We start from the raw sequence: 22,428 nt of genomic DNA, 5'->3' as shown, positions 1-22,428 counted from the left end.
CAGTTTATCTGTAGTTTTCTTTGAGGTCTTAAGGTATAGTTTTAGCTCTGCAAAGAGAAAACAAATGACTAAGATAAGATCAAAATCTCAACAGAAATTGTGCACAATAATAAAAGTAAATCAAATATCAAATGAGGAATTTAACTTACAAGATGCATAGTGGGGTCAATGATTTGCCCTGAAGTGATTCCACCTGAGGAGGGTTTGTCCTTCCCGGGCAGGAGCGCTTGCTCTGTATGCCCTGACTCAGGTGAGATCATGTGGACTTGTGACAGCTGCAAAAATTAACACATTGTTCTTGCATCAAGTCATGCATGAAATACTGTAAATTCTCATACATTCCTCATAATTCATGAATGAATTCATTCTTTTTCATGCGTGAGTTCATGATTATTTAATTCATGTACTGTTACTGTAAAATGTTACCATATTTTGCTCATTTAAAAGGTGAAATGTTAAAGTTGAACTAGATGCAGGTGGTGTACATTAGTATATTCACCACTGGATGGCGCTCAATATGGGAAAAAAGCATGAAGCCATTGAACGAACCTTTGAGTCAAGTGAGTACACATGAATGAAAGGCTCATGGTATAATATAATTAACATCATGCAGTTTATATATTCACATTGACACTGAGGTGTGCATTTTAAGTGTAAATTGCCCCAGCAGGACCAAATGCGAGATCTGCAGTACCCTCTCCTTCAAACATGGAACTGAAGGCCTTGATGAGCTCCTTTCTAATCTACTCCATGAGCAAAGAATGAGATGATTTCAACAGCAGGCTCCAAGTGGTTCTGCCATCGCGCCTGTCCTGATTAGACCCGTCATATTAAAACCATGTGCACGCCTGCTCCGCTCTGCTCTGTCCTGGTCTGTTCCCGGCTGGGACTGTGTTGAGTGTCCATCAATAACACTAATGACCCGTAGCCTCCAAGGAGAAAAACAAACAGTGTAATGAAACCACAACCTTAAGCTCTGCTGCTTTCTAAGAGGGTGGAGAAAAGACAAGAAGATAAGCAGAGAAGAAGAAGAAGAAAAGCAGAGCGCAATCATTTGCTCTGCACACACACACACACACACACACACACACACACACACACACACACACACACACACACACACACACACACACACACGAGGGAGGATACAGACAGAGGAGGTGCTACCAGTATTGTAAACACAACAAAAACTTGATGTGATGATTTGTGGAGTCTCCCCACCCAAACACACTTCCTCACTTGTGCCAACTGTTAGCAAGCACCGCTCCATACCAACCCCTCCACACCCCCACGCCCATCCATACCTCCCTCTCCGAAAATGTTTCCCCTGGCGTCTGAGTCAGCATGGGTGCCAAGTCAATCAGTGTGAGAGCTGCCAGCTGTGCTGGCCTCCCTCTCTGGGGGTGTGATGTATGTTCCAGTGAGGCGGGGCAGCTACATGCCACACAGGGTTGGCTGCGTGGACGGTCAAGTGGCAGAGGAGAGGAAGGGAGGGTTGAGGCGTGAGGAGAGAAAGAGAGGACAGTGGCTGAACAGGAGCTGTAATGAGGCCTGATGGATTCTGAGGCTGTGCCAGCTGCCCCATTAGCTGAGTGGCTCCAAGCCCCACCAAGCATTGCCCACCGTGTGCCCACACACACACACACACACACACACACACACACACGCGCACACACACACGCGCACACACACACACACACACACACACACACACACACACACACACACACACACACACTGTAGGGGCACAGCAGCTTTGGGATCCAGCCCTTTTGACACACACACACACTTTGCATTTAAAGGAACAATATGTAACAGTTGTGCATTACAAAATGAATACTGCAGTCCAAATAGTGAGTTAGAGCCATAGAAGATATATTAAGGGTTGAAATCCTATTTAATGCACAATCTATGGTTGATGCAAGATGATTCCCCCCGCCTCCTTCTCCCCAGACTAGAGGAAGCTCAGGCAGGCTGCAAGAATGCCGCAGGACCGCAAGAGGATCGCAACATTATAATCTGACAATAACAAGTGATGAGGAGTCCTACACTAAGTTATATAATAAGTTGATTGATGATAAGTTGACCAGCTTTTTATGACTGTAAATTGTCTCTGAGTATAAAGCTAAGCTCATTATCCTGAAAACAAAAGTCCACTGCTCTGAAAATATACACTCTGAAGGTGGAAATAAGTGACTACCTGTCTCACTGCCGGCTAGACTACATTAATATGTTGTTTAATTTAACCGTTATAAACATCTGCCCCTTCAAAAAAAAAAAAAAAAAAAAAAAAGATTAATAATGGCTTCTTACGACTCATAAAACAACTCTTACTCATTTGGGAAACATTCAGCATTAATTTGAACTCTTATTAGCGTAAAAAGAGCAAACAAAAATGGTTATTCCTGCCCAGACTGGAAATTTCAAAGGACACTGCAGCTGAAGAGTTGTTGTCAGAGTAGTGAGCATTTCCAATTTAGCATGTTTCCTTAATTTCTTTTTTCTAATTTACATTTTCTATCAGCATAGACATACAAAAAAGGACTCGACTTTTAGCGTCCAGGAAGGATAGACCTGCTATTTTACTGTCTTATTTTGACTTGTGCAGCCTCATATCTCGACAAGCAAACCAGAGGACATCGGGAGACATTTATATTCATTATTACTGAGATCGGATGAAAAACTTTTGACCAAAAGGACTTGACTGCAGAGCAGTGCCATAACATATGAATCAAAGGTCCCAGTTTTTTTATTCTGGAGGGTGTGACATAAGCTCTTTGGAGGATCTCTAATTGTATAATATTTGTATATATGCTTCCTTAATTTCTGATGACATATGAAGGTCATTTTATGATGATTATTACAGCAGTGGTTCCCAGACTCGGGGGCAGAGAGCCGCTGCAGGCGGGTGTGGATGACCAGGGGAAAAACACAGTGTGAAGCAAAGTTAAATGAATATGATTTATGTCGGGAAAATAAACAAGAGTTTGCTGATGCTGACCTTTTTCACTATAATTCAACTTGAATCCTTTTTTTGATCAGTTTCTTCCCCAATTATTGTTAATGATGGATAATAATAACTGTGGGGTCAGAGGGGCGTGAACTTATTCCAGCTTCTGAAGAAGGGCATGGCAGGAAAAGGGTTGGGAACCACCGCATTATTGCATCGCTTAATGCTCTTCTCTTTGACTTCCTTACCACTTTAAACACACACACTTTCACACACACTCATCCAGGCCCATGCCAGCCACACTTCAATACACACTGAGCCCTTTATGAGAAGCTGTGGGTTAATGACGGCCATAACTTGTCCCAACGTGCTGATGAAGTGTGGAGGATACATGTGTGACACTGGTATGCGCTAATCAACGCTGATCAAACCAGTGCGCACACAACAGTTAAATGTTAGGCTGCCAAAATCACCCGAGTGCCCTCCTCGCTCCACTCCGCTGCCCACACACAATGACATTATTCACACGGCTGTGTATTTGTAATATTTTGGTGTTCTTTCTAGAGGCAGAGCTTTTGGACTTTAGTCTGAGGGAAGGTCTTTGTGTAGGTGATGTAATAACATGGGCAGTTTGGACTGCAGTGGGGGGCATGGTCACTGAGGGGTGGTAGCAAAATCCTGCAACCACATGTAGTCAAGGTATCATTCCTGTTTGTCAAAAGGTTGTTGAACAGTTGCCTCTAGATAGTTATTGCACCTGCAGAAGTATGAGCTTCAGTAGCAGGGTGAGAAGACTCACTTCTCTGTGTCTGGTCCAGTTTTTTAAAAATGGCACAAAGTTCATCGAAATTAATCTTTAAGTAAAACAAATTGTTTCTTAAGGGCCTTGAGCATGTATTATTACACAGCTTTTGTGAATTCTCGATCTTGATTGGTCAATTATAGCACTCTATGGTCTGTTATTTCTCAATAGCAGACCACAGCAAAGGGCGCAGTTCTGATCACAGATTCTGCAAGACTAAGTGGAAGCAATAAAGTTATTTTTAAAGGAATAAAATCATTTTTAAATCATTTATTTTGTGTCAAATTATTGATTTCTTATTAAGTACCTGTATAATAAGCAGGATAATGTACAGTGAGCAGGTCAATATTGCGAATATGTGGCTTCTCAGTAAAACAAGTGACACAAATATGATGAAACAGGGACATGAAACACAATAATAGCAGTTAAAGCTGCTGTAAACAATATTTTTTCAAACCAGCAATGGATCAATTGACTATGTGCAATGTAAAAGCTGATTCGTAGTGACAAAACCACAAAGAATTTAAATTCGACTATCCAGTTCCCCTCAGCTCAGCAGTTTTCTAGTGACTTACAGGTCATTGTTTTGGTTTTGTGGCCTGCAACTGTGCTGTTTTGGTTCACTGTCACAGCAGGCAGCTGTTTTCAGTGAAAAAAGTGCTTAAAAATCCACTGCGCACTACCTGCTCAGCAGCAAACAACAGCCAGTAACCCACTGGTGAACATAGTGCAGGGTATTTCCATCAGGAGTTAGTGGAGACCAAAAATGTCAGGCAGAAACAAAACCCCAAGTAACTGTTATTTGTAACATATGGATTTGTAAATGGAGAATCATATGTTAACAAGTTCAACCAATCAACTTTAAAGGTGATGACTCAGTATCAGTGTTGTGTCCTCAACTGGCCAAAAAAAAAAGCAGATTTAAGGACTTTGGCACTGGATTGGCAGACACAAATCTTAAGCCTGATTTACACTGGACAAAAAAAAAAACACAAACTCTGCAGTAACTCTGGGTATTTATGGGCCCCACTTGAGGGTATATACTGATTTTTTGCCCCCATTCTGGTGTGATGCTATAAAAGCTTGTCACCTCCATTGTTAACTTCTGGCAATCTCAGCCACAAATTCAATCTGTCTGTATTCAAGCAGTGCTCAAACATCAAACAATTAGCTGGCGTTGAGTTTGAAAGAGAGGCCGAAGTAAAAGATATAAAAAGTTATACAACAGTTAGTTCCAACCAAGTAGTTGATCAGACAAGAAGCATTCTATGAGTGCTGATATAGAGTACAACAGCACTGAGACTTTTAACTACATACATCACTCTACTTTACTTGAAAGTAAATTTTTTTTTAAAAAAGCAATCAGAGCTATTCAGGTTTTTTAAGGTAAACTCCCTGGTGATCATCCTGCTGGCATTTATTTTGTTAGTACCAGCTGGCAGTTACTTAGTAGCTTTATTTCTTATATTGACAGAAGTCAGTGGATGCTGACTTAACCACATTACACAGACTTAGTGAAAAAGTTGAAGCTTCTCATCACAGTGCTGGCTTCAAAACGGAGGACGCGATCTCAAAATATAGCTAACGGTCTTGTCTTGCTGTACATGTGCAGCAGGTGCAGTCAGTAAAGAGATATATTCCTCTTTGAACTGCTTTCAGATTAAAAAAAATCTCCAGAATGCAAGTGTCTATGACATTTTATGGTGCATTCATAATGTTGAATGTGAGAGCTCAGAAAAAAAAAATCAAAAACTGAAAATTTAGCTTGTCTAGTGGCAAAGGGAAAGGAGTCATTTGCCTATTTTAAGTGGATTTAAAAACCTGCACATACACACTAATTTGTAAAAACAGTATTAGAGAAAAGTGAAGCTGTTGCATCACTACTGACACAATCACGTGGTCGTTTTGGTTTAAATTAGCCCACAATAGTACAGGTGGCAAAACTCACACTCACCATTATCACTTCCACTCCATTATGGCTCTGGACTACGCCATCGCTACCATCACTGCAGCTGACCTCATCAAAGCTGGACGACCCGTGCTGACCTCATCAACACTGGGTGACCCCCTGTGACCTCATCAAAGCTGGACGCCCCATGGAGCCCTGAGGGCTGACGACAGGCCCTAAGAAAACACCCCATCCATTAGGGTGCCAAGAGCACTGTAAATGTGTGAGTGTCAGCGCCAGCCATCTTCACTGTCATGCCCAATTCTCCAACCCCCCACCCGAGCTACTCCGTGGACAATGGAGCCGCTGAACCTCCAGCCCTCGCAGCCACAATGTCCGCCCACGTTGGCTGGCAGCAGTGACGGGGGGCGGGGGTGGGGGTGGGGGGGTCGCCGGATGGGGAGGCCTGCTGCAGGATGGGACTCTTATTGAGCGTTTGAGCGATGAGCCAGGTCATCACATCTACCCAACTCATCCATCATGCCCAACAAACGGACACAAATAAAGAGGACACATTCCTGCCTCTGCTCCCACTACCACATTCAAGCCCTCTCCAGCCTTTTCTCTACTTCGCTCTCTCTATGCGAGCCAAAGCCTGGAGAAAAAAAAAAGAGGACCAGAGTTCAGGCTCTCCCTCGCTCTTGGAGGCCATGGGAGCGCCAGAAGAAAGCGCCAGGTGGTTTTCTGACTCATGTCTCTTAGTTTAAATCTGTGTTTGGGCCAAAATGATGGGCAGCCAGAAGGACTATATGGAGTGGGGAGGCGTGAGGGAGGTGGAAGACAAAGGGTGAGTAAAAGGGAGAAATAAAGAGAGAGTGGCGGACATGTCAATCCACATTGTAGTCCTTTATTTCTTAGTTGTTCCTCCCACAGTATTGAATTGAAATGCATAACAGTTACATTGTAGAAAGCATTAAAACAAAGTACCTCAACTTGCTTGATTACTTTTTAAAATCGATTATAAACAAAACAACGACAAAAACAAACAAAATCTGGTCCCTCAAAACGGGAGAATAAATGAAAGTAATCTGTTATTCATCATAAGTTTGGCACAAGGGATTAACATGAACCGAACGTCACACAAGCTTGCAGACAACCGTAGAAAATGTCAGATACAGATCTTACCAGACCAATCATGCGTTTATGAAGAAATTATACCTGGCTTTTTTTTAATTATTCATTCTTTATAATGTTTTTCATTTTTTACAATTGAATCATTAAATTGTCATAGAAAAAAAAACCTAAGTAATATCTATTCATCGACCGGTTTCATTAGAAGAATAAGGAGTGAATTGTATGTTTAATACTATCCGGCACTCAAATGTAATCTACAAACCCCATTGAACTCTGGGATAGGCCCGGTAAGGAATCTCCCCTTCACCTGGGCTAAGAGCAGTGCTATTCAGTAAACAAACTACAGTTTGCCAAGAAATAAATACAGTTCTCAACATACAACAGCAAATAACAACAACAACACCAACAAAAAAAAAAAAAGAAAAAAAAAAGAAAAAAAAATCATGATTGTCTAAAAATGAAAGACACACGAGCATGGAGTAGCTAACGACTAGCATTCAGGCTATTTAGTGGTATTGTTGGCTGACTAGGATGGATTCAAGGGTTTGGAAAAAAAAGACATATGCCCTTTACAGAACAACAATTAACTTCAGCACTGGCTACTTATCTCAGTAAAAAAAACAAACAAACAAACAAACACAAAAACATTGTGTTTTCTTCTCTTCCACTAAAAAGACAGTCTATTTATATCCTTTCACAGATAGCGCAGGCGGGCAGGATGGAGTGCAGTGGAGAACGGTTGGTAGACACTCGTGTACAGTGCTATGATTGTGCAGACACACGCAGCTATGAAAACGCAGATGGGAAACTGGCCTGATTTCAGATCAACAATTACTTTTTTTTTATTTGTTCTTCAATGACTTCAGTGATATTAAAGCGCTGTTAGCGCTGTCCTTACATGGAGCGGTTTTCATTTGAACTGAGGCTGCTCACCCCACCCTTCATTTTTATCAGCAAGTACATGTATTTATGAGAAACACCTGTGGATCTCTGGGAAATTCTTGTAGTATTTTAGAGATACAACCCCAGTTACAAAAAAGCTGGGATGTTGAATAAAACGTAAAATAAAATGCAATGATTTGCAATTCATTTCCAGCTGGTTTCCAATTGAATACAGTATAAAAACAAGACATTTAATGTTCAAACTGATCAACTTTATTGTTTTTTCTAAATGTACACTCATTCTGAAATTGATGCCTGCAACACGTTTCAAAAAAGTTGAGACAGAGGCACCGAAACACTGGGAAAGTTGTGGAATCATGGACTAAAAACGAAAAGGATCATCCAGATTGTTACCGGCACAAAGTTCAAAAGCCAGCATCTGTGATGGTGTGGGGTGTGTTAGTGCCCATGGCATCATGGGTAACTTTAATTCAGGTGAGGTACGTACAGGTTTTGGAGCAACATATGCTGCCATCGAAGCCTTTTCCAAAATGTCCATGCTTATTTCAGCAAGACAATACCAAGACACATTCTGCATGTGTTACAACAGCGTGACTTCTAGCAGTTAAAGAGTTCAGGTACTAACTGGCCTGCGTGCAGTCCAGACCTGTCTCTCACTGAAAATGTGTGGCACATTATGAAACACAAAATACCACAACAGAGACACTGAACTGTTGAGCACATTTGGTCACATATCAAGCAAGAATGATAAGGAATTTCACTTTTAAAACAGACAACAGTTAGTGAAAATTAGTTAGAGTGCTGTTAAAGGAAATGTAATATATCACAGTGGTAAACATGCCCCTGTCCCAACTATTTTGGAACATACTGTGGGCATTAAATTCAGAATGAGTGCATAATTACAAAAAAGTTATTCAGTTTGAACATTAAACATCTTTTATGTACCATATTAAATTGAATACAGGTCAAAAGGTTTTGGTATTCTGTTTTATTTATGTTTTACACAACAGCCCAACTTTTTTTGGAACTGGAGTTGTACTTTTATCAGATGGGCCGGGGTTCTTATGCTTTACACACAGTGAAACATACCTGTCTTAGAGACACAACCAAACTCTCCCTCCTCATCCTAAAATGTTCTCCTTGCTTTGTATGTGCTGGGCAATAAATGCAGTCTAGCCATGATACATCAGCACATCCATCTTCCATGTCCACCAGCTGCCTTTGCTGTGCAAAACATAGAAATTCAGCAGAATAAATACAGCTATTATTACTTTAGCATTATTATTTTCACCACAATCATCATCATTGCTATCATCCTGGTTGGTGTTAATGTAAGAAATCAATTTTAAGGTCTCAGTGGGACGTTTTGTTCTCTATCTGTTGAGGGGGGTGTTGTTTTGAGGTTTGGGGCTGGGCTGGGTCCTGCATGGACAGTGACCCTGCTGTGTGTAGGGCGCTGCGCTCAGCAGTCAGATGGGCCGTGGTTCTGCTCAGCAGTCACTCTGTGGACAATCAGGGCCCCCCCCCCGGACATAGCCCCGCTGCAATGGGCTCCCAGTGCCATAGGTCAGGTTTGGGGGTTGAAAGGTGAAGGGGAAAGCGCAGGGGTGTCATCATACATGGCTGAGGGACTGGATGGCACTGGATTCAGCAGCAGCCCGTGCCAGACTGTGCCACATGGTGGCCGGGTTGTGGGAGGCTGGGTGGAGAGAGTCCTTTTCAGCCAGAGACAGCATCATGGCATATGCCTAAAGGAGAGGGAGATGGATTACATTTAATGACCAAGTTAAAGAGATAGTTTGGATTATTTGATCCAGGGTTGTATGAGCTTCTTTTCCATTATTGGTGTATTACCTACAGTAGATGAAGGCTGTCAAGACGCTGCCAAGTTGTGAAGAAACAGACAGGGGCACCAGCACTGAAGCAAAGCAATGTACAGCTGTGGACAAGGTAAACCAGCACTGTCCGTAAAATTGCTGATTTCATCCATGAAGTTTGGTTGGTTTTAGAGAGAACAATATTTGGGTTCCCATTGAAAAAGGGCTGTCTGATGGCAACACTCAGAACAGATGAGAACACTTAAACTGATAATGATTTCTTTCAGTGCACCTTTTTAAAGGTGCTGACCCTGTCCACATCAGTTCATTGCTTAGCGTCTGTACCACCCACCATCTACTGTAGGTAATACACCTTTAAATGCTAATATGTACCTACATTATATAGATAAACAGGTGTGGAAACATGTGAAGTGTCAAATGTTTCTTTTACCTGAGACTTAGATTTCCTAAAGAGTGGCTGCTTGATGGCCTCGGTCAGAGAGGGGGAGCCAAACGATGCATCGTCTTCATCTCCCTCTCCCTCACTCATCTCACTCTCCTCCAGCTTGCGCATTTCAGAAAAGTGACGAATATGATCCAAGGCTGAGTAGCTGCTCTGCTCCTCCTCATCCTTGTACCTAGAAGTCAAGAAGAAAATTTAAGTGAGGCAATTTACTATTTTTGACAGTACACATTGTAAACGGGTGTTTTAGCTGCGTGCCCCTGAACTGAATTTACCTTCTCGGAGAGGTTTTGCAGTTGAGGTTTAAGTCGTTTGGCCCATTGAAGTCAATTTCTTCTTGTCTGTCATCACTAAGGCCGCTAGCAAGCACTTCGCCATCCGGTTTCCCAGGGGTGTTGCTCGGCTCTTCCCCTTCTTCTTCATCAGCACCTAGCTCCTCCGCTTCCTCATCTTCCATGTCATGTGACCCGTGGCTGGCCATCAGCGGCTTCTCTTCTTCAAATGGACCGCCATTTAACCTGTGGGTCAGGAGCATTGATTAGATCAGTAGAACTTGATAAAGAAGATGACATTTGAAAGAAGAATAAATGGCAGTGACTTCGACCTTGTAGCTTCACATTTTTTAAACAAACTGCTTTTATTCTTCAGAAAAGTGCAATCAAGGATTCCTCCAGTGCTTGAGCAACCAGACACTGAAGTGAAAACTATATATTTACAGGGTGCTGGATTTGTTGTTCTTGTGAGAATCATTTCTCTATACACACAAAAACAATGGAGTGTTTTGAATAAGGAGCAGAGAGAGGTGGATCTGAGGCAGGACATGGCAGCTGGGATCGAGAGAGCCGGAATCCCGTTTGTCATCGAGGCTCTGGGGCCCCTTCGGGCACAGCAGCACTGGGCTGATCGTTGCAGCACTTAAGTGGAGTGCTCTGCCTCTCTCCTTGTTTATTTTCTCTACTATCTCGTATTCATCTAATAGGCAAAATATTTAGCTGACAGCCCTATTTGGTGGGAGAGTTATGAGAGCGTTGCCAACCGGCCCATTCCTCTCTCCCTGCGGAGGAGAGAGGGGAATGGGTCTTAATCTGTCCCTCTGTCTCAGCGCCACAGGAAACCACCATTTGGTAAATCATCTGGAACCACATTAAGACTGATTCACTAATTACACTCCGGGACGTCTTTCGTCAGCTCCCAAAAATGCCATTTCTCGCACAAAGGCTTCAGAGATGAGGACTGAGAATTGGACATGGAGAAGCGGATAGATAGGAAACAAAACACATCAAGCACATCACCACATAATTATAGGATGCCTATAAACACGATGCCTACACTGGATTTGAAAGGGACGCATTTGAGCGTGCAGTGACCATAGAAGAAGGAATTACTGCAGATGATATTTTGCACATACAGGCTCCACATCATCTTTTCTCTTCCACCAGCAGTTGATAATACTGTGCTTTCCACAGAGACCCCGCTGGGATGCAGAGTTGGAGGCTGATGAGGTGGTGTTCGTGCCGTGTCGAGCTTGCGGGGCTGAGAAAAGGGACTAGCTCCAAAAAAGAGAGGAGCGAGAGCTCTGTGATTAAGAAAACAGATTCGCTAATTACGCTTTCAAACGTGGTAATTTGCTGGGGATAAAGTATCTATCAGAAGTAGTCAGGAGCACAGCACTTTGAAAGGAAACACGGGCCGACCCTTTGACCCCACCCCCTCTACCCTCTTCCTGTAGGCAGACATGTTGGTTCCAGATGTGGTGGGCTAAATGCTGCTGCGCTCCCCTCCCCTCCTGCTTCTCTTCCCCCGTCCCTCTGACGCTCTACCGCCGGGTCCTGCTCTCACAGGCCCTTCTGCACAATCACACAGCAGTCTGCGAGATCTCTATCTGGACGTACAATCTGCCCTGTGATCACACCAACGTGAGGCACGTGAAAACAAACTCCGAGACCTGAGCAGACCTCTCAACTGCTATCCAACCTGATCACAGCTCCAAGAATTTATTTGCATAATGCTCAGACGTAGTTGCATGTGCGCAGTTATCTTTTCTTACGTGTGGGCGAAAGGCGACTGATATATGGAGCTCCTGCACGTTTCCAAAACCTGCCATTATCTTAAATGTCATCGCAGATGATTGCTCTCTGCTCCAGACCTCTGAGCATGATGTGATAATTAACGAGGGCTGGCTGGGTGGTATGCAAGTCTAAAATGAGCTGATAGCAGCTGACCCATTATTCATGCTTATTCAAGCCCTGAGAAGTCCAACAATCTTGATGTAGACACAATTAAAGCAAGAGTTCACTGTGTGGTAATGTAGGTTAGCCTAGCAGGTATAGTTTCAGATAAATGTTAATGTTATCCTGTATTTGAATCTTTTCACAAGGCCCTGGCCCTCATTTGTCCCTGCAGCTGAGATGTACAAGGTAGAAGCTTGAGCGCTAATTGACATTTGTCCATAAACATATTGTTCATCTCTGTAGATGTAGATCTGATCAGGAAACAAGACAGGCCCTCAGACATGAACGCTAAAAACTTACCCTTCCTCCGAGGGGTCCGGTGATGTCTGGTTCTGGCTTGTGTTGCTGATGAAATTTCTTATTTCATTAAAATAAGAGTCCTCTTTGTCATCCAGTATGGCGCTGCCACTGTCCAGTTCAGACTGCGGGGATGACATTGCAGTGCCTGCAGAAAAAAAAAGACAATATTTATATAATCGATATTGCAAATAAAAGGTATGTTGCACCATGATGTCTCAAAACATTTCTAAATGATGGCTGTCTGTCCACCTTTAAAATGCATTTAAAGCTGGGGTAGGCATTTTATTTTTGCCATGATTGGGGAAATGTTCCAAAAATAATTTAAGCATGAAGTAATTCTAAGAGAAAATCAAGCCTGTGATGAGAGACTTTGGCCTATCACAGGTCAGTAAGATATTTGATTGTCTCATTCAGTTTTATGACCTGGGAATGACACTCAACAAACAATTTACATCTTTCTCCAGATTTGGGTACTGCACCTTTAGAATACATTTTTCATACTTTAATTGTAGATGAATGACTGATAACTGAGTGTGATTCTGGAACTGTTTGTTTGTTCCAACCATAATTTCCATTATTACCTTCAAATATGTCAGTCTATGACAGTGTGACATATTTTGGATCTGCAAGTCCAATATTTTCCTAATGATATAATCATGGAGCCATTACATCATAGGGAAAACCTGGACTGTGCATCATGTTATACACATTTTTACACACATTGGAATTCCTTATATATTTGGCATCTTTGGAAACGTTGAGACTTTGACAACAATTTAAAATAAAATTATGTTTCTGACAGTGTCTGTACACACAAAATGTATTTGTAATAACAGACCTGCCAAAGTGTCTCTTTGAGTTCAAGGTGTGCTAGGCAGTTTATTTTTGGCATCATTTGGTAAAAGTTCCACAATAACCTTTAAACATGATGTCATTAAAGTAGTCTGAGAGAAATCTAGACTTCTGCTCTTCAGACTTCAGAAAATCAAGACCGTGACGAGAGACTTCAATCACAGGTCAGTAAGATAGCTGATTGCTGAGTCTGATTACCAGAACACAAGTATTTGACTACTTGGAAGTGAGAGTCAACAGTCTACCATCTTCGAGCAGCCGATCCAATTGGCAAGTTGGCAATTTTACTGCTTGGGAAAACCAGCTGTCTTTCTCCAGAACTGGTTATTGCACCTTTAATGAAGTTTCCATTGTTTAAAATGTAAACTGAACTATGTTGACTGAGAAGTGAGTGTGTTTCTGACCCACTGTTTGTGTGTGCCGACCAAAATTCCCATAAGTATCTTTAAATATGTCATTCTGTGACAGTATGACATATTCTGTATCTGCAAGTCCAATTCTTTCCTAATGATGTAATCATGGACCCATTACATCACAGGGAAAAACTGGATTGTGCATTGTGTTATACACATTTCCACAGAATCTTTGGAAAATGAGCCTATGACGGTAGACTTTGGCCAATCACAGATCGGTAAGATAGCTGATTGTTGGGTCTCATTCCCTCATCAGTATTTGACTCTTTGGGAATGAGACTCAAGAACTAGTCATCTTTGAACCGCCAATCCAAAGCATTTGTAATTTGATGACCAAAGTATGAGACAGTCTTTCTCCAGAATCGCTATCTGCACTTTTCAGTGACAAATAGTTTATTATTTTAGTGATCGGAAACCAGCTTTTCACCCTAACAACCTTCACTCTTTTATCTTTGTGCTGTTAAGGGAAAACTTGGCAGATAATTAATTTTATATTAGATGGAGTGAACATTGTGTCTGATTAAGTGGAAACCTCCTCTGAGGATTGTTCTCTGCTCTCAGCTGCCGGCCAGGTGTCACCGCTTGTTCTGCTGATTCAGAGTCAGAGTGATGCAACCTATCAAACCCATAAGCTGTGCTGCTGATTAAAGCGGTTCATTCAAAAAATATTTTGTGCTGTTGCAGATGACAGATTCATGTAATTGAATTTTTCAGCTTCTAAAAATGTTTCCAATCATGAGTAAGTTATGTTTTATTTTATTCATTAATAAATGCAGTGCGCTGCTGTGGCACAAATCGGCAAAGTCGCTCTCATTTTCTCTGATAAAATGGAAAGGATCACGACTTCTCACCTGACAGGTTGCCGTTCTCGTGCTTCTTGAGGTGACGGTCCAGGTTGGTCTGCTGACCAAAGCAACGATCACACAAGTGGCACTTGAAGGGCTTTTCCTTGTTGTGGATGTTGCGAATGTGACGTTGCAGGTTGGAGGAGATGCTGAAGGAGCGGTCGCAGTATTTACACCTGCAGGAAAAGTGGAGGCCTTTCACTTAAAGATTACCAAAACAGCAAAATACACAAGTTGCTAGTTGTAAGTACAACTGCACTGCATAATGAATCAGGAACCTGCAGTTTGTTCTGTGGGAAACATAATGGGATACATAATGTAGGACACACACACGCACACACACACACACATACATACAGACAGTCCCAGCAGTTCCACAGTCCCAGACATGATCGAGGAGCTTGTTTAAGGTGAAACAGCTCTGCCTCTTATCTCCAGCCAGCGCAATAAAATTGCATTCTTCTCTCACAAAATAAGCACGCAACAGATTTGGTTCTAGTCCTGCAAAATTAGAGCTTCTTGCCAAGTTTCTTCATGCAAAATTATACGAGAAGATTACATCTTTTCTTCTGGTGGAATTAGCTCGCTCGATTGGCTGTCCCTCAGGAAACCCCCCGGTTATCTCCACAAAAAATTACAATAAACAGTGGTGATCTTTAATGGCATGCCAGCGTGTGGAGTGCAGGCTATCAGGCTGGGGCAGCAGAGGCCTGTGTCTGTCTTTCTCTCTCCCCTGTGGTCAACAGGCCTCCTCCAAGCTTTGGGCCAACATTCCTCTACCTTAGTAACTACAAAGCAGAGCAGTGCGAGCCAGGGCGCACTCATTATCCAAATGCAGTAAATGTGCAAAATTCATTTTTACACGTGTGCTGAACTGCTGCTGCATTGTTGCTTCTACCTCAGCAGCACCTGGAAAACGAAAAGGGTTGACGTGGGATGGCAGAGACTTTCAGAAGGGTAAACACATTTTCCAGCGAAACGAAAAGGCTAAGAAACTTTGTCCATCTTTTTGCCTTTTTACCAACTAGATCACTGCTTTCCAACCTGGGGGTCCCGACTCCTACTAGAGGTTGACAAATATTCATGAGGTAAAAGCCTCCTTGAGGTAAAAGAAAATGTTTAAAAAACTATACATATATATATAGCTATATGTATACAGTGGGCCAGCATTTCATTCATTTATGTGGAGTAAATTAAATACAATTATTTCTAGTTTAGATTATTAGTTAAAGGAGCAATATGTAACCATAGATGGTATATTAAAAAGGTTGAATCCCTATTTAATTTACAGTTGTTGGTTGAGGTCTTTATCCTGCCCAGACTCCAGAAAGCTCAGGCAGGCTGCAGGAACATACAATAGCAGGAGTACAGGACGAGTAATTTGACAATAAGAAATGAAGACGAGTCCTACACTGTCAGTTGATCAGCTGTTTATAACTGTTATTGTCTGTCAAAGTTAAGCTAAGCCCGTTATCCTGAAAACAAAAGCCCAATGCTCTGAAAATGCACAAAAGAAGTTGGAGTTCAGTCTCAAACCTAGATTATTAATGATTTCTTATGACTCACAAATACTCATTTGGCATTCATTCCAATTCTAATGTGAAACAGGCAAATGAAAACATTATTTCTATTATGGCCAAGAATAGAAATTTCAAAGGAGGACTCCACAGCTGCGGCACTGTTATAAGAGAAGGAGAGTCCTTCAATTTAGAAAGTTTCCTTGACCTCTGAAGGCATATCATCATCATTTTATGATCATTTACAGTAAATGTATCTTTGTAAACGTTAAACAATCTCACAAAATAAGGGTATGATGAAGATCTGAACACAAACTACATTCACAGGGTCTTCACTGTCTGCTAAATAGACTTGTCCTGCATTTATAAAGGTATGCTGATAAAACAGAGGTAACACAACAATGGTCAAGTTTCAGGGGGAAAAAAAAAAGCCATTTAAGTATGCATGATTGTTTAAAAAATACATATTACGGAGAATTGTATAAAAAGTTCCTACAAATGTGAGGAAAACTCATTCCTGATTCAACATTTTTGACTCTCTGTTTACTCAATGATAGAGAAAGGGTCCCTTGAGGAAAAAAAACGTTGGGAACCACAGAACTAGACTATGATTCCAGAAAAAAAATAACTTAATCTTATGATAACCTTTTTAGTTGGCAAGAAAGCTCCACTTGGTGCAGGGCGAGTAGCCAGCGGGCTCGCAGATCGCAGTTTGGCCTTGTATGCACAAGAGCAATGACCACAGCTGCCGGGCCTGGACATCTGCCCGCGCTCCTCATCACCCCAATTTTTCACCAAACTTCCTCCCTTCCTCTCTCCTCTGCTCTTTTACCAAAGCCCCCCTCTTCCTGTCACCCTGGCGACGGACACCATTTTTCATCAGGCAAATTATTTAGCAGTAGGATAATTATTCCAAGCTTTTACGGCATAAGAAAACACACATAAACTCTCTAACTGTACACAAGAATTCTCTGGGAAAAGATCCATGCGATGTTAACAAATGAGCTGCATCTCTCCTTCTCTCTCTGCATCTGCTTGAAAATACACTGCGTTTAAGTCTGTTTGCACTATTGTGCAAATCTGATTCCTGTCTACATGATCATTTTCCTGTGTAGTTTTGTGTGGTGTGCATTCTTGGAAGTGAGGATGATAGATGGAGGGATGCTGGCAGAAGGCGAGAGAAAAGGATGATATTCAGCCGGCATGTTTCTGTTTGGACTGTCTCTTCAATTAACAGCTCAAACCAAAACTCAACACCCACACAACTCTTCACACACACACATATCCAACAGACAGTAAATATGTGTGAACGTGGCTCTTGTAGAAATGTTCTTACCTGTAAGGTTGTTCTCCTGTGTGAGTCCTGAGGTGGCGGGTCAGGTTGGCAGAGCGTGGGAATATTTTCCCACAATATCTATCAAGGAATAAAAAATATTTTTAGGCATGGTTTACCTACATTACTCTATTAATCTTAAAACCTGCATTATTCTAGCATTCAAACACCACGGAAACTCGTACTCTAACTTGTCCTCAGTAACACATGACAACAGAAAAAATGAAAACATCCCCTGCACTTAAAAAACACTTGAACTACAACATTTAATCGATTAGTTCTCCACTATTATATTAATTGCCAACTCATTTGATAATCAATTAATCAGTTTGAATCATTTGTTATGAAAAGGTCATCTCCCTCTGTGACAGTGAACTTCATCTCTTCAAGAAATTTGAGGATGTAATCTTGAGCTTTGGGAAACAATGATTGCTGATTTCACCATTTTGTTGACCTAATAACTACTTTAATAATCCTGAAAATAATCAACAGATCAATCCACACTGACTACAACTATTACTGAGTCTGAACCATTAGTTGCAGCCCCAGAAAAGACCTACATGAAAGAATTCAGCAGAAGAAAGGAGACTATTTGGACAGGGGAATGTTAACTGATGACCAACATGAAAGTTAAGAAATTAAAATAATACATGCCAAAGCAGTTGCTGTAGTTACCTGCATGTGTAGCGCTCTTTGCCCTTGCGCAGCAGCGTCTCAGGAAGTGCAGAGGGTGGGGCTCTGAAGTCAAACATGGAGGGGACGGAGCGCAGCAGGTCGCCAGACTCGGGCTTCAAGGAGCCAAAGGTCTCCAGCTTCTCTGCCATGTTCTCGATGGCCGACATCTGAGGAGACAGGAGAGAGGAAGGACAGAATAAGAGCTCAGCTGTGTGCTGAAAACATACTCATTGCTGATAATAGGAACAGTTCGTCCCAAAATGAAAAATGCGTATTTTTCCTCTGGCTTCTGGTGCTATTTATCCATATAGATTATTTTGGTGTGAGATGCAGAGTTTTGGAAATATTGGCCTTTTCTCCATTACAAGCTGGCACTTGACTTGTGGTACTCAAAGCACCAAAAATACATTTGGAAAACTCACTACTACAGATAAGAGGAAAAATATGTGGTTTTGATTTGGGGGTGAAGTGTCTTCAACACTGCCGTTCCAACATGTAAAGCAGAGAAACAGGTGTTTGGATAGAGTTTTCATGTCACTTGGGTAAATATTGGAAACAAAGTATATTACTTTAAAGAGATTTGAGATTGCACTTGTATTTTTTAAAATAAAATAAAATAGAATTTTTAGGATAGGAAGATATTTTCACAGCCTGGATACTGTAGATAAACGTGCAATTATGCTGCGGGATGTGGTTGAATTCTTTTGTGCAGGGTTCAGGTCGCAGGATGCAATAAAATACAAAAAGCAAAATGCACTGAATAATTTAGGCCAATATATTGGCAAGGGCACATGTCCTAAACACTGCAAGAATTATGGCAACCATACATTTTTACATGTGCTGTAGATGTGTTCACATTAAGCTCAGATGCCCCAAAAAAATTACAGATCTGATTCTGATTCACTGTTGAATGCTTCTTTACTTTCTATACAGATTTGCTCATATCCTGTTTGGCTGCCGAGCGTTTTTTTTACAGGCATCACACCAGGTGAAATGAAGTGAAACAGGTATTGGGTGAATTCTTATTATGACGTCCATGAATGATTCATGAATCACAAGGTCAAATCCCTGCTAAATGTGCACAACAAGTACATTTGATACTGATTTATATCTTTCTAGTTAAACAACAAAAAAAGTAAAGCATGCTCATATTCATGGTCAGCAGAGAGCAGGTGTGAAACTGAACATTGAATTCAGCCAGTGCTCTCATTGCATGTACACATATACATGTACAGTGGATATATAAACACACACACACACACACACACATATAGGATTAAGGACTGCAGCCAATCTACTAATGAAGCTGAACATTTACTTTCATCAGATACTCTCTGAGGAAATATGTGTACTTGTCAGTTGGTCTGTGTGTGTTTGTGTGTGTATGTATATGTGCTGCATGGTGGCCATAGTTGATTAATTGCCATCAATGTGTGTGAAAGAGAAAATATATGTATATGTGCAGGAGAGAAGAATGTATTTGTAATGCATTCGTATGTGTGTGTGCAGAAGGTGTGTGCTTACAGGCATGTGTGTCGTATGTGAGTGTGTATCTGTGTGTTGTGAGGTACATGTCTGTGTGTGTGTGTGTGCCTGTGTGTGTGTGGCAGAGGAGTGATTCATGTCCACTGCTGGGCTGTAAACTATTCTGTGCACAATGCGGGCAGACAGCACATTCGTCAATATGAAAGATGTTGACATTACTGATCAAGGGCCAGACACGGGTAATAATGATATCGCAGTGCTGAGAGGGGCGGGATGGGGGAGGAGTGGGGGCTGGAGGGGGAGTGAAGGCAGAACTAGAGGGAGGAGGAGAGGGAGGGGCAGGGGTGAGGGGGTCCCAGTAGGCCGCAGGGCCTGTCAGCCCGTCACACACACACACACACACACACACACACACACCAGAGTTTTTTTTTTTTCCCTTTCTTGTTCTTTTTTTTTTTTTTTTTTTTTTTTTTTAAAGGGGCCAGACGAATTTGCATTATTTTGCGTGTATTGAATTTTCAGCCTGTTTCTTATTCTTATTTCAATAAGGCAACAAATCAATGGTGATTCGGGTCCTCCACCGGATCCCTGCTCCGACTCTGACATTTCATCTCCTGCTTTCACCCCTTGTCACTCTCAGGCTTCACGCCAAGACGGAGCGGAGCGAGGGGAAAGAAACAGAGAAAGAGAAAAGGAGAAGAGGCATGATGAAGGACAAGATGATAGGGGAGAAGAGGGGAAAGAAGGAGAGAGAGAAAGAAAGAAAGAGAGAAAGAAAGGAAGAAAGAAAGAAAGGAGAAAGAAAGCGAACAGAGCCCTGGCTGATGGATGGCGGTGGAGCCTGGTGTCGGGAGCGGCTGATTAGGAGTGACGGCCGAGTGTAAAGTTCCTGCCGCAGCCGTCGACGTTCCCACTGAGGGAGGATGTGGAGTGTCAGGTCCGTTTGATTATGAATATGCCAATGCTGCATGCCATGAATCAAAGGCGAGGGAGAGACAGAGAGGCAGAGAGAACAGAGAGAGAGAAAGGAGGACGGCAACGGATTGAAAGATAGTCGAGAAGTTGTGGGGAAGAGGGAGGTGAAATGCTTTCATATTTCTTTTGAATGTGCACTGTGTATTTCATCGGGCTCTTTTCAGGCGCTGGAGTGAATGCTCAGTTTGTCTGCCTTGCTCAACGAGAAGCCATAACTCTTGGGAACATTAGGGCCCCTAAAGCTGTCGGCAGTATCGAGCCTGTCCGATAAGACACTTTTTAAAGCTGAAACGACTCTATCCTGGCTCCATCTGCAGAGGGTTTCTGATCCCACCTCAACCCACTTGTGCTGCTGCACTCTATTAAGAGTTTAATCTCACACCTTTGGTCAACCTTTGCCGCTGTGTGCTTTAAATGAAAGGCACGACCCTTGTTAAAAAAAAAATAAATAAAGATATTGGTATTTGCCTTGCTGTGTGTAGAGGAATGAAACTGTCATTGGTTACTAGACACAATCAGAACAGTGTGTTGGCAAATGCAATAGGCAATGTTTTTTTTCTGAAAAAAGTAATTTGCATAAGTTTATTTAGATTGGGTGCAGAGTAGGTTGTGCTGGACTAGTTATACTGGTTGATGGCAGCATTTACTGGTGGCTTCTTACAGCAGCCTTATGTTTTTCTGACTTCCCCTGCGACTCTAACGCGTTTAAACCAAAGTTTCCTGAAGTTTTCTTGCACAAGGTGCAAGGTTTGATTCAAATTCGTTATTTTCAGCAGGCTTCAACCAAGAACTACCTGCACTGTTCTCGAGTTGGCACTAACAGCCCATAGATGGGTTGAAATTCTATTTAATATACTACTTTTGCTCACTTCTGTCACATTTCAAGGCCTGATATTCAAATGGATGAATTATGAGATTGTAGACTTTTTATGAAACGGCAGAGACCCTGTAAGATTTTTCTGTTCAGAACTGCTTATGAGTATATTACTGTATGGTACATGTCAGTGTAAGAGGACAAAATAATCTTAATTTTTCATGTAATCTTTTATTATGTAGCCTCACATGTTCTTGTCAAAATGCTCCAAAAGCAACTTAAAATGTTTCTTAACCAGTCAAATTCTCTGTTTGGAGTAAAGCAGTAAATGATTCACATATCCAGTTCAATGGATTGGATTTATTATTGATTGGAACTGGTTACCATCAGTGTGCTGATGACGTTTCACTTCAAAAATAGTCAGCCATCGAGCTGTGTTTATGGATGGTGAGCCAGGTTAATTAGGCCACTGTCTGACAATACCATGTGTTTGAAATGTTCAACTTAAAAGACAAGAGGATAAACGGCTCCACATTTTGCTCTAAAGTGATTTTTCAAAGGTTTTATAACCCCCCTTCTCTTTTGTATTCACACACCTCCCAAAACACGCCTCCCAAAACCCCCTTGTCCTTCCCCTGCGGGCAGTATGTGTGTGTCTGTGAACTTGCTTGTTGCTGTAGTGCCGCTGTGGGACCAGCAGTTGATTGGCTATCTTCAGATGTCAGTGATGCTGTGAGGGCCTTAATTAGCGAGATGCATTCTCAATTGTTGATCTTTATCGGGAACCAGATGTTTGGAGGGAGGAACTAACCCCCTGCTCCCCCCGCCGGTGTCCCAAAGAGACTGTTACCCTTGCACTGATGTAAAGCAGCCCCCCTAAACACCACCCTCCACCCCACCTTCCATTCACCCCCCCCATGCCCGTTTGCAAGAAACCTGCTTCATTCTCCAAATAAGCAAACACATATTCTGGGCTGTTGGATGGACGGGTTGTAGCTCGGCTGGAAATCCCCGCTTAAACCCTTTCATGT

General features: G+C 42.0%; 1 protein-coding gene across 13 annotated transcripts in view; it reads right to left on the bottom strand.

The window, feature by feature from the left end:
• Positions 1-6,527: 6,527 nt before the first annotated feature.
• Positions 6,528-22,428, bottom strand: part of mecom (MDS1 and EVI1 complex locus) — a 180,181-nt gene continuing 164,280 nt past the window's right edge. For all 13 annotated transcript variants that reach the window (XM_084717334.1, XM_084717341.1, XM_084717335.1 and 10 more), the window contains 7 exons: positions 18,124-18,290; positions 17,452-17,529; positions 14,605-14,774; positions 12,489-12,633; positions 10,233-10,475; positions 9,946-10,132; positions 6,528-9,425 (listed from right to left, as the gene is read on the bottom strand). In XM_084717334.1, coding sequence (XP_084573460.1) covers positions 9,291-9,425; positions 9,946-10,132; positions 10,233-10,475; positions 12,489-12,633; positions 14,605-14,774; positions 17,452-17,529; positions 18,124-18,290 — 1,125 coding nt within the window. In that variant the 3' untranslated portion in view covers positions 6,528-9,290. The remainder of the gene's footprint in view (positions 9,426-9,945; positions 10,133-10,232; positions 10,476-12,488; positions 12,634-14,604; positions 14,775-17,451; positions 17,530-18,123; positions 18,291-22,428) is intronic.

Source organism: Lutjanus erythropterus, chromosome 4, assembly GCF_056507025.1.
Source record: "Lutjanus erythropterus isolate fLutEry1 chromosome 4, fLutEry1.hap2, whole genome shotgun sequence".
Taxonomy (NCBI): Eukaryota; Metazoa; Chordata; class Actinopteri; order Lutjaniformes; family Lutjanidae; genus Lutjanus; species Lutjanus erythropterus.
The sequence above is the reverse complement of the archived record's forward strand: the minus strand, read 5'-3'. Positions and strand labels throughout refer to the sequence as shown.